Below are 16869 nucleotides of genomic sequence, written 5' to 3'. Positions count from 1 at the left end.
TAAGAACAAGAGTATTATTTTCCTTCTAAATCAAGAGTGGTGTATTTAATCATTGAAGTGGCTCTTTTACCTGCTCTCATGTGGCCCTTTGCTCTTTCTTAAGTATCACCCATTTAATTCACATGCACACCACTACACTGGCTCCTGGAAGTAATCAGCTTAAGGTGATTTTTTTTTTCCAATTACATTTGCATAGTCCCAAGTAACACAATCTCTCTCATTACCCAAGTAGCTGTGTTCATACATTTGTTAATCCTGTTATAACAAGATTACAATTAATTAAAACAATCTATTATGTCATTATTATAACAATTCATAATATCCAAAGATTCACTATAACATTTCTCACCGAGTTAGAATCAATTGTTAAAGTAAGAAAAAAAATAAGTATCTAAAATAGGTATGAGTTGAAAGAGCTCTGTAAATTCTCTTTGTTTAATAGTTTTCAACTGTTGCATTTGTATAAATCATGTGCACATTATTTTCAAAGGACTTAAAGTTCATTAATTAACATTTGTATGTAAGCACATACAAATGGAGCTCAACCAATACTGGATTTCTAGGGCAGATACCGATATTAGGGAGTTAAGTTGGCCTCAAACTAAGACTTTTGAAGTACACTGGAATAAATAAAATTTTAAAGAGTAACTTAATAATATCCAGAAAAGAAAAAAAAACTAAAACACTTCTGACTGACTATTTACATTTTTTGCACCTGAAACCACATTCATTCACATTAAGATGTCAGTGTCGTGAACACATCCTGAGTATATTTTTACATGACTCCTGAAAGATAACAACTTTAACCACTGGAGGTCAGGAAAAGCAAAAAAACAACAAAAAAAACAAATGGTTGTAGGTTGGTTTTTAAGAAGTAACTTGGACTTAAGTTTACCAAATTTAAGTCGCACTTCAAAAACTTAGTTGTGTATACTGGGTCTTAATGCCAGTAATGGTTTTAATGCTTGTACTGGTTTTTAAGGCATTCAGTATATTTACAACAACCTAAAACTATACTTTTACACACCTACATGAAAGTTCCAAAAATATATCTGGCAGGTATAATGTGATATGACTAGGAAAATATTGAACAATATACTAAGAAATGTGATAATTTAAGGACACTTCCTATTCCATAAGTTGATTTAAATGAGATGAAATGATTTTGACAGACATTGTTTTTAAATAGGACTTGCTTGGATCTGTTTCCTCCTTGACCCTGCACTTCTTCTCCCTCTGTTTATGATTCTGTTTTCCATCAAGAATTCCAGTCATTTTCTCCTTCAGCTGAGGGGGACATTATTTTATTTTATTTTATTTTTGACGTAACTAAATGTAACAACAATCCTATAATAACGTTTTCATCTAGAGGGCGATGGTGTCCTTGAATGAGTGACTGTTTGTTACTGTATGCCTATGCAAATGTGCTCACAAGTGACTAGATGATATTTAACTAGTCAGTAGGCGGGTGCATGTTTGTTGTTTAAATGTTCAAATGTGCTCACATGTAGATAAGTCATCCAGCCAGTATGTCATATTTAACTAGCGGACAGGATGTATTCGGGCATGTTTGGTTAAGCAGACAGAGCGTGCCTGCAGGGTCCTCCAGAGCCCAGACCTCTGTGATCCCATTACATCAGTACCACTAGGACATCCCAGAATGTAAAACCTCCACTATGCTGGTAAAACCTCACGAAGAAATGTCACCATTGCTTTTGTACTTTTTAATTTTTTCCTGACATGCCAAAATGGGGTTTAATTTACATTCTAGTCATGATATGTCTTATTTCAGGACAATACAAATTTGCTTATTAAGCTTAAAAGAAAGTGACAGTTGGACATATGAGGTTTGTATTGGACAGCAGTGAAAAACAGCTCAGTTGATTTGTATTCAGACAAAGTGAATCCATGCCAGACTGACACAAAATACTAAACACTCATGCCCCTTTGGCAGCTTACATTAAAGATATTATGTTACTTGGAACCACTACACCAGAGCCTGTTTTAAAGGTATTGATCTGCATATTCATCATTAATACTACATTTTCCAACAATGTTATACTTTCAAGCTATAGTTGACGTCACGCCTGAAATGCCTGAAGAATAAAAAGTAATTTTGTCACAAAATACTTTCCTACATTATTAAACCAACTTCCACAACCTGCTAAAATATGCATTTTTGTTAACTGAATAATAGCATTTATTATAATAGCTATTATGAAATATAATAAATATAATTCTATTAAGGTTATTTTTCAATATTGATTAAATACACTTTTTCTTCTTTTGTTATAGTCCTTTATATGTGCCTGGTATAATGCAGCATTCTTGGCTTCTGAGCATCTTTTCTAAAGAAGCACAGCTAGTGTAAAATCCAGAGAGCTTAAGTCATTTTATTACTCCAGATCTTTGTACCTCGTGCAGGAATCACACAGGAAATAACCAGTCAGCCTCTTGAAGCTTTAGAGTACCAGCCAAATTAAGAAAAAAGATAAAACAATTTGCTTTTACAATCTGTGGTCTGCAGAATTTTCTGGAATAAGTCTGTGAGCTGTTAATGCTCATTTTAAACAAATGTTATAGTGGAAAGTAAGCATGAATGCTAATGGCCGTTCTGATGGCAATATGTAACAGTGATGGTGAGAGGATGAAGACAGAAAGATGAACGGCAAAAAATAAAAATGAAATGCAATGGAAGAAAAGAGCCGTGGTGATTGAGATACATTTCCATTTAGATGGGAGGGCAGAGTATTTTTCTGAGGAGAGGGACAGCGTTTTGATGTGAATCATTTTGCAAAGTCATCACGGTAAAATACAGCTTGTATTTTGCATCTGCATGAGTTTGAGTCCAAACTTTCAAGGAGTACATCATAAAAACTTTCCCAAACCCTTGGACTCAACCTCCCGGGCAGACATCAAAAAGAAGCGTTAATGTAATCTTGTTCTGAGTGAGAGAGAGATGTGAAATTGAAGCGATTATTTAATCTTTGTGTCTTGAACGTGTGTGTGTGTGCGTGTGTGTGATTGTATTGAGCTTCCTTCAGGCTTTGTGGTTAACCAGCAATTTCAACATTTTTGGGATTGTGATCATTAGCTTTCTTCGTGTTCTTACACAGAAGTGAAACTCAAATAGAGACTTCTATTTGGCAAAAGTTTTAAGGTTTTAGCTTATTCACACAAAAACATGACCCAGTGTAAAAACAAATTTTTGTTTTATCACTGTTACAAATATTTAAGAGGTGCAAATAACCTAAAGCGAAAAGAATGAAAACAAGTGGGAAATAACCAAAATAAGTGTGGAGATTTCTGGAATTTCTCTTATTGGATGGCAAGCACTTCTTTTCAAGAAATTGCAGAGAACCCCCCTTATTGTTAATGTACCTAGGAAATCCATTCATAGAAAGTTTCATGGGGCTGTGATTATCCTCGAGGTCAGAACAGGTTTAAACAGTCGCAACCATACTATAGATTGAGGTCAAGTTTCAAAAAATGCTCTCACTTTAGTAAAATGGCTACCATGGGGACTAACATCATCACATTTGAATAAAATCGGGCTCATTGAGTCCACAAACATTTAGGCTTTCCAGTGATATCAAATTAATGATGAAGTCAAACCAGTATGCAGAAATATTCAAATACAATCGGCAAACACATTTTACTGCATGACAAAAACATGCCTTAAACTACATGGTATAAACAAAACATTATCACACATATATATATATATATATATATATATATATACATACAGATATTTTGAGGTCAGAAGGTTTTAAATAAAATTTTACTTTTAAAATTAGTCATGTCAGTACCTTATCAGTATTTTTGGAGTGTTATTTCACGCTAAAGAGTTAAAAGATTCTTTGACTACATGTATTCATGTGCGTGCAAATGCGTGTATGTGTTTGTGCCTTCAACATGCAGACTCATTCCTCCATCAGCAGTTTGGGGGACCTTGGGGTGCTTAAGGGTCATCTCACTCGCAACGTCATCACCTATTTGATGCACCAATCAATGTCCTGTATCATCCATCACCATTGAGATGCAGAAGTCTAGCATAGAAATATAATTTAAACTCTGTTGTGACTCACATTCTTCACAAGTTTTAAATTTTGATAGTTATTTGTCTGTTTTCTTCTTTGCAACATAAACCCTGAAGTAGTATACAGAGTTATACTGTGAGGTGCAACATGTTTGGATTTCAAAGTTGATGAAAGTATGTGTAATTATGCAAGTAAGCAGGATGGATGATCAATATGGAATATATTATACCACAGAATGAAAAACAAATTTGAACTAAGTCCTGCCTGAAATTGTTTATGTGAAGTGATTTGCTCTGTGACTGCAAATGCACAAGCTAAACTTCTTACTGTTTATTTATTCTGCTTCAGCACACTGACTCTTATCCTCAAGAAGTTTAGAAATCAACATTTGTTCTTTCTTCAGCCCCTGAACATTTCAGGGTGAACTGACTGAGCAGGGTTGATTCTACAAATATGCAGTTCTTCTGTATGACACTAACAAAATGTCCCAAACTAAACATTTAGATTTGCAGAAAAAGTTTTTCAAAAGCAGGAATCCCTTTGTCTTGCAGTATCTTGCAATATCATGGAATCAAGTAAAATCACAGGATTACAAGACCACATTAATATCCATATTGTCAGGTTTCAATGATGCATTTGTGACTAATCAGCATCCTGTGAGGAGCTACTGGCAGCGACAGGTTTTGGTTGTTTACAACTTGGAGAGGCGGCTGTTTGATCAAAACAACAATGGTGGCTTATACAGAGTGTAGATGCTGTAATAGTATCAGACATGGAGAGTATTTTGTTATTGAAAGAAGAACAAAGAACAGCATCGGAGGCTTTTGTGGAAAAGATGGTTTTGCTTACTCCTGTAGTAGTAGTAGTAGTAGTTTGTTGAACTGACTGGTTACAGTTAGCCTGTGATAGGCTGATGATTCATCTAATTACCTGCCAAGTATTTTCTGAAAAGGCCTCCTCTTTTACAAATAGTTACAATGACTGCTTCTCAGATGGTTCTGTGTAACAAACCATCTGGTGCATCAGGTTACCAATTATTGTCTATTGATGATGATGATATTGATGTGTGTACCGTGAGGGAAACATTGGTAATAGAAATGAATAGATTACAGTGTGCATTTTTCTGACTCTGTTAGCAGTATGTGTTTAACAACTGAAAATGTATCATAATATTGCAATTTGTTTTTGTCTAATTATACTATAATTACAGAAGTGATGAGGCAGTCATTTACAGAGTTTGCATGGAGTGAGCATCACGAGGGGGGTTTGATATGCGTCTGTCAAGTTTAAAGGTGGTTCTGTCATTACCTGCTCACTCCCTTTGAGCCTTTAAAAAGCTCAAATCTTGCAATCTTGCATACAGAGATAAAATTACTGTGATGTCTTTGATAGCCGCTGACTATCCTCATGTCTTTTTATTGTACCTGCATTTAAAGGTGTGTGGCTCTGAATGCATCACTTCAAATTCTCTTTTTTCTTTTATAAAATGCAGGCTGCTGTTGTCTTCTCTACTTCTTCCCTCAACTATAGATTGTCGCAAAAGTGATTCCTCTTTCCGAAAGATTTGAAGGAGGGAGACCGAGCAATGTAGAGAGAGATTAATGCATCAAATGATAACCATCTCCATACAGAAAAAGGCTCTTTTGTTGCCGTTAATCATTGTGTGTGTGTGTGTCTGTGTGTGTCTGTGTGTGTCTGTGTGTGTGTGTGTGTGTGTGTGTGTGTGTGGTCTCTTGAATAACGATGACGCCATCATTTTCTCTTTATCCATGTTGAAAAGTAGTAAGAGGTTGAGGAGGACGGAGAAAACACCAAAGGGAGTGGAGTAGGAGGAGGAAGGGTGAAACACGTCTTACTTTTTTTTTTTTGATTAATTGTTTTTACATTTACTACGACTGATTTGTTACCATAGTGATTATGTTTGAAGTCAGTTCATAAAAGCTTTAACATTCATTGATTTTAACTATACGGAGCTGCTCAGAGCTTGTAGCAATTTATCAAAATGTCACTGAACACCAGTGTCTAAGAGTTTGGTGAGCTCTCTATGTCAAAGGTGTCATTTTGTTCAGCATGCTCTCTCCACCATAGATGCAAAAGAATAAAATATAGTTCAATTTCCAGCAATATGTGGTAGAATTCCATAGCAAGCATACATTTTGGGACACTTTAAGGATTTCAAGTTGCTCATTTGAAATTACAGAGATTGAGCCAGGATGCTTTTAGCTTATCTAAACACAGCTTGGTTAGCTTCTATTGACTTACATACAAACTGACTTTTTTTTTTTTTTTAAATAATGCAGGTTTAAGGCGCTTCCGCACAACAAACACAACTGGACTGAAGAGACTATTCTCTCATTGCTGAGCTGATCCTGAATATTGTGTGCCATACTATAGTCTTGTCTTGGGGGGAACATATCTCTTTAAGGGGCAGTCCGTGGCCGAGAGGTTAGGATTCGTGCTTGTAACCGGAGAGTTGCCGGTTCGAATCCCGGTACTGACAGGTCTAGGACTGAAGTGCCCTTGAGCAAGGCACCTAACCCCCCTGCACAGCTCCCCGGGCGCAGTAATGTGCTGCCCACTGCTCCTTGCATGGTGTGTTCACTTGTGTGTAAAAAAGGATGGGTTAAAAGCAGAGGTTGAATTTCCTCATTGTGGGATTAATAAAGTAATCTTCTTCTTCTTCTTTACAAACTTTAGTGTCACATACATGTGTTTTCATTTGGCCTTCATATAACGTTTGACACTGTTAAGTCAGGAGAAGATGAAAAACAGAGAAGACATTCTTGAACAGTGTAGTTTTAAAACATCCTTGGGAAAGTCTGCTATTATCAGATCAACTGTGAAAGATAATAAAAAGTGGCAGTGAGATGATTGAAAGCAGGGATGGAGTTGGAGAGTTGGGAAACAGGAACTGCCACGATGTGGACCTCAGAGACACCTGGTGCTGCAGTGGCGATAACTTTTTTTTTTTTTACTGTGGAGATAACTTTGCAAAAGCCCTCTTAGTCAACGTTCAGGGGAATGCATCAACTGATTGGGGAAGCGATGGGGGCAAAATGAGGAGGAGGGAGAGAGATAGCATGAGAATGATTCATTCAATTCCTCCTCCCCTCTCTTTGTAGGACCCTGATGTGTTGTTATCATACGTCTTAGAGGGATAGCTGCTCTCAATGGCACTTTCCCCGATACTTCTCTCCCTGCCTCGTCCATTCAATCTTCATCTTTTTTGCTTTGTCTTTCTTTCTCTTTTAAAAAGAGGTTTTTCTAGTGCTTGCATAAACTTAGTGACCCTCCCTGCTCCATTCTCAACGATAAGTCGTCATTGTCGTCAAAAATGACAAAATTAGTTGCAGACAAATTTGATTGTTTGACTGTTGTTGAGAGTTGCGCGTGCCAAACAGTGACTGGAAAGTGACAGCTAACACGCTATGTAGCAAAACATGGTAACCAATGCATCACCATTGCAACCCAGAACTTTAAAGGTATGGTATGAGTATTTCACCATAAACCCTGCAAAGAAGAGGATTGGCTGCAAGATTTGTAAAGACCTTGCATATCACAGGATTTTGCTGGTCATGCACAAACATTTTGAAAGAAGGCACGTCGGACTTGTGCATGATGCAGACTAGTCGAGGGAAGATAATTAGCTTCTCAGCTAGCTGATGTCAGCTATCTATAGATGAGTTGTATTGGCTTTTAACCTCTTCCACCTGGGAGTTAGCATTGGCGGGATAAAAGCCCTGCTCTTACCTCGCCTTAGAGCAGATTGCTTCTCCAAACCCTGCTCCTATTTACATTTCTTAAATAGCAGCTAAATGTTAATTCATCCAGTTTCAATGTATTATTTATTATTAGTGGTTATATCAGCAGCAGCTCAATAAAATACATATTTTTGATTGAAGAAGTCACACATATTGTCATAATGTTAGTTAGCGCATGCTTAAAATAACCTGCAATATATTATCTGATTAGTCTACTCATTGTTTCAATAATCGATGACTATGACTATCAAAATACTCGTTATTTGCAGTCCTACTCTCATACACAGAAACATTCAGCAAGACAAAATATTCAAACATTCTTGGAAAGTAGAAAAGAGAGATAAGAAACTTCCAAGGTGAAAAAAATATTATTATAATATAACATTTTCCCAGTACAAAAATTCAATTTCTTCAGCTAATTTACTGACACAATAATTGGGTTTTGAGGCAGGATAAAATGTTTGGGGTTGCTACCTTTTACAGACATCGAAATAGAGTCGTGATGTCCCACGGATCAGTTGTGACAGTTGCACCTGCAGTTTAGAGAATGCTAGACTGTTTTAAAAAATGAGCCAAAGTGATTGAGAAAAACTGAACGCTATAAAACAAACTGCTACAGACAAACATGGAGACCTTCAGACAGACAACTTAGACTGGCAAGGCATATCCAAAGCCCTATACAGACAGGGTTAGGTGATGAATGGAAGTCAGATTGATTTTGGCATGGCTACACAATGTCCTCTGTGTATTGTGCTATTGAAAAGATCTGCCACGTCCTGACATCTTTGATTCCTGTAGATCCGCCCTTGGCTCTGAACCGGCTAACAATCAGAGCTAGGGTAAGAAGTTGGCAAGCATGCAGCAAGGAGTGAAGGAGGACAGAGTGGAGAGGCAGAGGGGGGGAATAGAGGAGAACAGGAGGCAACAGAGGAGAAGAGGACACAGCAGGAGGAGGTTGTTGAGGTGATGAGGACAGAAAAGGAAAAAAACAGCAGTACTCAGGGGGGAGGAGATGGAAAAAGGAAAAATGGAACCATCAAAGGCCAGAGTGGGAGGAAGTAGTGCACAATTGTTTGTAGATACAAGTGGAAAACCTCAGGCTATCCATGCAATATGTCTGTTCGACACATAAAAGAAGCAAAGTGTGATCGTTATATGTAAAGAAAAGATAAAAAGGTGGACGAACAGGACGCAAAACAGTACTGTGGCCATCTTGTCAGTGAATTTCTCCTCTCAAACTTTTACAGGAAAACCAGAGTTGTTGTTTGTTTAAATTAATATTAAAAGAAAGGTATGTGTGGAAACTGTTTTCAGCTACGGACCTGGTTTAAAGTCATTTTTATGTCAAGTGATGTGCAGTACGGTGATTGAACCTACACTTACAAGTTATTATGACAAGCTTTTAGATTTGCTATCCTGAACACTTATTGTGGGATATGTGTTTCTTATCTAAATTTTCTTGCCATGCTTGTATTATTCTCTTATGTCTGATCCTGATGTCTTTTGGAGCCTTTTATTCTGGAGCAAAAATGATTGGACATTGGCCACTGGGCCATCTTATTTTACCCAGTGACATCTGAATAGGAAACTTACTTGCTGTCATGAACATTTGTGGCCATCAATAAATCAGTATAGCCAGTTGGTAAATAAATTTCCCGTCGAAATCCGTCTGAAGAAGAGCAAAAACACCCTTTCCTTCATCTTTTCCATTGCCTTCAGTGCCGCTTTTTGCTTATCTCTCCGGGGGACGCCATGGTTGTTTTTAACTTTCTGTGTCATTACACACCTAAACCTTGCCCATTTGGCTACCCGTACATCTTGCTTCTCAAAGGACACAAACACACTGAACCCTGACGAGATGCATTTTTATGTGATCTGGTGATCCTGCATTTAATGTGTGATCTTGTAATATTTTGAAAGAATCCAGCTCCCGTGCAAGGTAAGCGATCTCCTGTTTTCAGTTTTCTTTAATTCCCAGTCTATTCATCAGACAAAGTGAGGTTTTAGTGATGTTGGTGCTAAGCCTGATAGAAGAATATTTCCCTTCCCTACTATTGATTTCAGTTTAAAACATCACAGGAATAAAGGTGAATTAAGCATCAGCATATACTTACATAAAATCTTGAATGAAGCTATATTTTCAATAAGCGTTTAGATCACCTTTCTTATAGCACATGTGCAACTCATTACTCTTGTCTTCTATTTCATTTAGAAAGACAGAAAACATGTTACTTGTTTCCTTTTTTCATCTTTGCACCATCGCTCTATTGACCAACAGTGTGAGTGCAGTTTTATGACACAGCGTAAGGACCATTGGTACCACTTTACAGCTGATTTCTCCCCTCTACTCAATTGCTACTTAATCCCAAAGGCTTTACTTCTTCTCCCATCGGACTCATATTTAATGTGGGGTATAGAAAATAAATGAGGTCGGCTTGATCCCATGGTCATTGGCAGAATTTCACATAAAAAGTGATGTAATGTGCAAAGACATTTATTGTCCTCTGGGAAATTTATGTCAAAGAAAGATGAAACAACATTGCACGATTTACACTTCACCACGTCACCACTGAACATTTGGAACAACAGCGAGCAACAAAGTTTACCCTAATTATGAGTCCTGTCATCGTGAATCTCTGCTTTGACGATCAGTCTTTTCTTGATTTAAGACAAACTTTATCTCGTTAGTAAGAAATTGATCCACATAGTTGATAAACTAAGTTGTGGATTTTAACCATTTGAAAAAAGTCTACCACTAGGGATCAACCAATTTTGATTACCCTCCATTCTTTTAAATTACAACATACACATTTTTTAAACTTTTCTTTCATGGTAAAATTGAAGTTCGATAGTATGCTCATAACATAGACACTTGAAAACTTACGTCATGGAACGTATGAACAATCAACAGTGCCTGGAGCACATGGGACAATGCTGTTAAAACTAAACAAACATGTCATCACAAATAAAGCATTACGTATTTACATTTAACAAACACAGCATTCACAATGACCAACAGAATCAACAGGAGAAGGTGCGTACATACAGCTGTTTATACCGGTATTGCGATCACTCTCTTGAATGTTATTGTGGCGTTTGGAAACAGCAACCTGATTATACTGGGGGTTCACAACCTTCTCTTTTTCAGTCTCGAGGTGACTATTCTGCAGCATTATGAATGCCTTCCAGAAATGAAATATGCAGTCTTCTCTCCTTAATACAATTATTTTAATTTGCTTTTTTTAAGGTGAGGCAAGGCTCTATAAAATAACATGGGAAATCCTTGTTTCTCTGCTTTTTTCCCCCCTTAAGAACGAAGGGCAGGTTTAGAAAAGTGGTGATCTAACAGTGAATCATTTAGTTAATGTGGCTTTGCAGCATCCAACACTGACCATCTCAAAGTGAATGTAGTGAAGAATCTGATAATATGTAGTTTTATGTGCAAAGCCCTTTCACTGTGAAGATGTTGCCATTACACAGTTTGACTGTGTAGATTGTTTTCCATAATACTTCAGCTTAATTTAAGTGTATAAGCTACCTCTTAAATGTGTTTTAGAGGTTTATTCTGTAAAAAAAAAAAGTTTCATTTTCTGTTTCATTACTTGTGAACATTTTTTGTCTGGACATACTTGCGTACTTGTAACTAAGTTATGGCATCTCACTACTGAATCTTAGTTAGTTCTCCAAGTCTCAGAGGCTCTAGGCCCAAGGGACCCCGATTTTCAACGGGTCCACCCTTTCTAAAAATAAAAGCACTCAATGAGGTACTTCAAGTCATTTTGGATGAAAGTGTCTGCTAAATACCATTTAGTATATTGTATTGCTCCCATTAATGCAATATGGACCTCACTCTCTCATTGCCCATTGACTTCATCCATTCCCAGTGGGCCATCTATCTGTCCATTGACTGCCATTTAGTGTCAACGGGGCCATAACTCGTTAGCCGAATGACGTTAAGACACTCAGCAGCTCGTTACAAAGGCCAGGGGTTAGATGGCTGTTGAGGGGACACTTCGCTCTCACTCTTTCCACTCCCTGTTGGTTTATCCACCTTGCTCTTTCACATACTCCCCATTCTCACTTACAGTACCCACAGTCACTTGCTCTATCTGTCGCCTCACTTACCCCCTGCCCCCTTTACTTCTACTTTACAAGTCCGTCCTTATCTTGTCTTCCCTGTGAGTATCTTTATTGATGCACAAACCTTCACTGTATAGATGTGGCCGTGGATATGTGTGTATAAGAGAAATTATGTCCTGATGATATCAGCTTTGTGATTTAATCTCAAGATTTGCCAACTTTTAAAACCGTTTTTGGTTACTTTAGTGAATTTTTTTTTACTTGTAAAAAAAATTCTCACAAATAGGTATTGACTGCGACAGGGGTTCAACTCTGCAGCTCAGCAACTTGTTTAAGGTGAGTTCAATAGTGACTGGCTAAATCAAGTAACCATTGCAAATATGTTAAAGAAGGCGTTCTGACATCTTCATCTAGTTCTGGTTGAAGCCTTGTGACTCATTTTAGCTTATTTTTCCTCATGCTGGTGTCTCTTTGACCGCAGGTGAAACAAACCAAAATTTGAGTTCTAAGAAAAATGTCATGGTTGTACAAAAAAAAATGAATACAAATCAAACTGACCATGTGACATAAGTATGTTTAAAAAGTGTGTGTGTGTGGGGAAAAAAATGACAAATATATATACAGCAAGAAAGTGTCCGTTTGTGATGATGTGTTTTAGACGGATGGAATGAGTGAACTAGAGGCAGAGAGAGAGGGGGAGAGGGGGAGAGGGGGAGTTTTTGCCATGACTAGCCAAGCGAGACCATTGATTCCACTCCTCACTTGCTGAAACACAGAGCAGACAGAACGTCAATCAATCGGGCTCTCTTTTTCCCTCTTCATGCCTCTTTCCTATTTCTTTGCCCATACATCACTCACCATACCCATCCCCCTCCCCTCACTTTCTCTGGATGGTATTTAGTCCAGTCTTCAGTGTGACAATCATCACATCATATTCATTTTTAGCCATTTTTTAAAGGGTTATGGTACAAGAGAAGCCAATGACTTATACTGCATTAAAAATATAATGTTCAGCTGTCCCTAAGCATAAATATTATATTTCAACTGTTTGGATGATACTGACATTTGTGCATAAAATAAATATGGACCTATAGACTTTTAAAAAAAAAAATAGAACTTCTCCATTTGAATGATTCTTTGTTTCATAACCACATTTTGGTAGTTGAATCAGTCTTCTTAGATCGAAATTGTCAAATGTCAACTAATAACGGTCACCTTACTGAAAAACATAAAAAAGCAAAGAACTTGCACTCTTTATGAAATATATCAATTTGAATTTAGAATGAAGGCATACTTTCACATACTTCATTATTAATGAGCTTCTATAATGCACCATATTGACTTTTAGACCAATCATATTGATCGTTGCATCTTCAACAAATCATTTAAATTGTTTAAGATGTTTTCATCATGATACATATAGACTACTGATTGTGTTGAGCACCAAAACAAGTTCAAAACAAAAACATGAAATTACATAAATGCAATTATATAAAACAATTTAAATAATCCTCGGAGCTATAGTGAAGTAACTTTGACTTGACAACTATATTAGCAACTTTTCTTATGTAAACATGGATTATGGCCTTGTTTGGGTCTGTGCCAAACAGAAGTAAGGGGAGGACTTTACTGTTAGAAAACATAGACAACTGCCATGGGCCCACAAACAAAATGTTCTAGTAGGTAAAGAGATTAACCTGTTTTCTTTTCTTCTTTTTTTTTTGAGAAAACATGGTACATGTGAAAATGTAACTATCAACAAAAAACACCCTTTGTAAACATGGCTGTTAACGGTTTCGGGCAGTTAGTGCTTACAGTAAAAGGTATTTTGTTTTCAGTTTTCTTCCCTTTAAGAATGAAATACGTACATATTATAGAACATAGTAATACATATATTAACCACCATATGGATTCATTGCAATCCACAGGCCACTTGCCATTTAAAGAAAACTTAAGTTTCTCTTGTTAAATGTTAAAATGACACCGATATGTGTATTAAAATGCATTGTGACCCAGATGTGGATCCATGCAAATATTTACACAGCCCCTTGGCACACCCACTCACCACACCAGTAGATGGATGTGATGGTCACCTTTGTGAGGCCCCTCCCTCTGTCTCTGTGGCTCTCTATAAAATGGTCAAGCTTTTAAGACATTTCAATCAGGAGCTGCTTTCCTATCTGCCTCCATCGTTCTTTCTCTCTCTCTCACATCGGGGTGAAGACAGCATTGAAGATGAAGCTTGCCGCACTTGCTTCCCTGCTGGTGATTTTGGCTTTCCAGGCCGAAGCTTCCATATGTCCCAACGGCCTGGAGGTGTGGCTGATAAACGGCCATGGTATGACAGGGGATGGACTTTTTAGCCCGGATCCCTATGTTGTGGTGAGTCTTTTTCAAAATATAACCAATTTTTGATGCGGTTTGCTTCTTTTCTTTATGGTCTAACCAGTAAACACAATTGTCATGTGGAATATGTGGAATACAAATTGAAAATAGATGGTCAATTTTGCAAAAATAATTATCCAACAGGAGCAGCAGCACTTCACATTTACATCAATTACTTGATGCCTACTTTTCATTCAACAAAATGAAATGAAATAAAAAGGGCAAACGCTTCAAACATTGACTAGTATTGTTTATTATATGTACCTGCACCCATGTAGATTCTAGGATTACATCCATGTACACCTGATGACAAAATTATATTAGTTCTTTAGTAAAAAGTACTCCAACTTTTCAGCTGTTTTTGATTGATCTGTTGGCATTTGTGCCTAATTTGTTTGTAAATGAATTGTTATATTTAATGTGATCACTTTATTTCAATAATTTACATCTCCCAATTTGATCCCAACAGGTGAAAGTTGGCGGTGACAGCAGAACAAGCAAAGTCGTCAGATCGTCTCGCAACCCAAGTTGGTGGGAGAAGTTCAGATTCAACGGTGCCAACAGCGATAGCATTTCCATCGAGGTTTGGGATAAGGACAGTGGAATCCGTGGCAAAGATGACAGGATTGGATCCTGCATGCAGCCAATTATGCCAACGACAACTTATCAACCTGTAGAGTGCAAGACCGATGACAACGGTTTTGTCAAGCTCTTTTACAAGTGCCTTTAAATGTAACCTGCTCTTGGAAAAAACAAGAGTATAAATTAAAGAAAATATACTTTCTCTTTCAAATGTTGATAGGAAATACAACTTCTCATAAAACACTATGCTACAATGTGCAAAATAGCTAACATTGTTTACCTCTGTGTAATTGAAAATTGTGTTAAGAAAGCATTTTTTTCCTTGTTGGCTTTTTGGAAATTGCATCTGCTCAGTTTATTTTCTACACAACTATAATAAATGTTCACAGAAAGTAAGAATTCTTATTGAAATGTGAGACTGAATGAATAAAATCAAATGAAGAAAAGAATATTTGTTTTCAATGTGTTTGTCAGACCACTCATAGCACAAATTAAACACTTTCATCCCAGTACACTGTCACATATACCTCTGTGCTTAGCTCAAATAACATACAAACATTCATTTAATGGAGAGTTTAGGGAGGTATGAAACATTTTCCATGCTGACACATTTATCATGTTTGAAAATCAAAGAGATGTGATTCAGAAACTTACTGCTACTGTAACATTTATTGGTGAAACATATGAACTCCACTTCCAACAAGTCCTCCAACATAAACCGCAGAAGAGGTCGCGTGTCAGTACCACAAATTACGGCATGCAGGCACGTATTGCAGCTTGTGTTTCAGGTCACATATTACAGCATTGTGGCACGGTTTGCGGTAAGACGCCGCATTCTAAGAATATTATAAGGGTTGAATGCAGCTGATCCATGCTATATATGTCTGGTCTATGAAACCATAGCGCTGCATTTCTATAAGTTATGACCATATGGCTCATATCTCTAGCCAATCAATAGCTGTTTTTTAATCCGGTAAATCATATATTTGATCTTTGTCATAGTTGCAGGTGATGTGACATTACACAAATGGGGCATTTTGCTCGAACAGATGATGAACTGAATAAACCAGCTGTAACTGGTGGATCCATCCGCCCATGTTGATGTGCTCCCAATGCAGACTTTTCTGTTTCATAACAACATCTTATTATTTCAACCTTTACTCCTGATGGACAAAAGTCATAATCCCTTCAGCCATTCAAGGCTTTTTAGTTTTTTTTGCTGAAACATAGTAATGTATATTTGATGTCTCAGATAGGGGGTATTGCTGTATGAATGGGGCCAGTTTGTTCAGACAGTTGCAGTCACTATGGACAGAGCAAATACATCTGTTTAATCAACTCTTTGTTGTTTTTGTTTCTTAATTGAAGTCAGGTTTCTATCATTTTATCACCATATGGTTCTTTACATTCATCAGACCACTTTCCATTCATGGACGACTTACGTTTTTCTTGTTATGTGTTAAAATGACACCGATATGTGTATTAAAATGCATTATGACACAGATATGTTGATCCGTGCAAATATTTACACAGCCCCTTGGCAGATTGACTCACCAGTAGATGGGTGTGACGGTCACCTGTGTGAAGCCCCTCCCTCTGTCTCTGTGGCTCTCTATAAAATGATCGAGCTTCAGAGACATTTCAACCAGGAGCTGCTTTCCTGAATGAAGATGAAGCTTGTCGCGCTTGCTTCCCTGCTGGTGATTTTGGCTTTCCAGGCCGAAGCTTCCATATGTCATAACGGCCTCGAGGTGTGGCTGATAAACGGCCATGGTATGACAGGGGATGGACTTTTTAGCCCAGATCCCTATGTTGTGGTGAGTCTTTTTCAAACTATAACCATTTTTTGATGCAATGTGCTTAATTTCTTTATAGTGTAACCTGTAAACATAATTGTCATTTTACAAACATGTTTATGTCAATATGGACATAGAAATTGGTTTAGTAAGGAACACAAATTGAAAATAGATGGTCAATTTAGCAAAAGAATTATCCAACAGGAGCAGCAGCACTTCACA

At 37.3% G+C, this 16869-nt stretch overlaps 1 protein-coding gene across 1 annotated transcript in view; it reads left to right on the top strand.

Moving 5' to 3' along the window:
• The window catches only part of LOC131974131 (uncharacterized), an 81079-nt gene extending 64930 nt beyond the window's left edge, over nt 1-16149 (top strand). Inside the window, exons 2-4 of the mRNA XM_059336288.1 lie at nt 12171-12220; nt 14108-14266; nt 14739-16149. Of these exons, the coding sequence (XP_059192271.1) occupies nt 14120-14266; nt 14739-14999 (408 nt within the window). The 5' untranslated portion in view covers nt 12171-12220; nt 14108-14119 and the 3' untranslated portion in view covers nt 15000-16149. The remainder of the gene's footprint in view (nt 1-12170; nt 12221-14107; nt 14267-14738) is intronic.
• The last annotated feature ends 720 nt before the right edge of the window (nt 16150-16869 follow it).

The sequence above is a fragment of the Centropristis striata genome, chromosome 7 (assembly GCF_030273125.1).
Source record: "Centropristis striata isolate RG_2023a ecotype Rhode Island chromosome 7, C.striata_1.0, whole genome shotgun sequence".
NCBI lineage: Eukaryota > Metazoa > Chordata > Actinopteri > Perciformes > Serranidae > Centropristis > Centropristis striata.
Note: the sequence above shows the minus strand (reverse complement) of the source record. Positions and strands in the feature narration are given on the sequence as shown.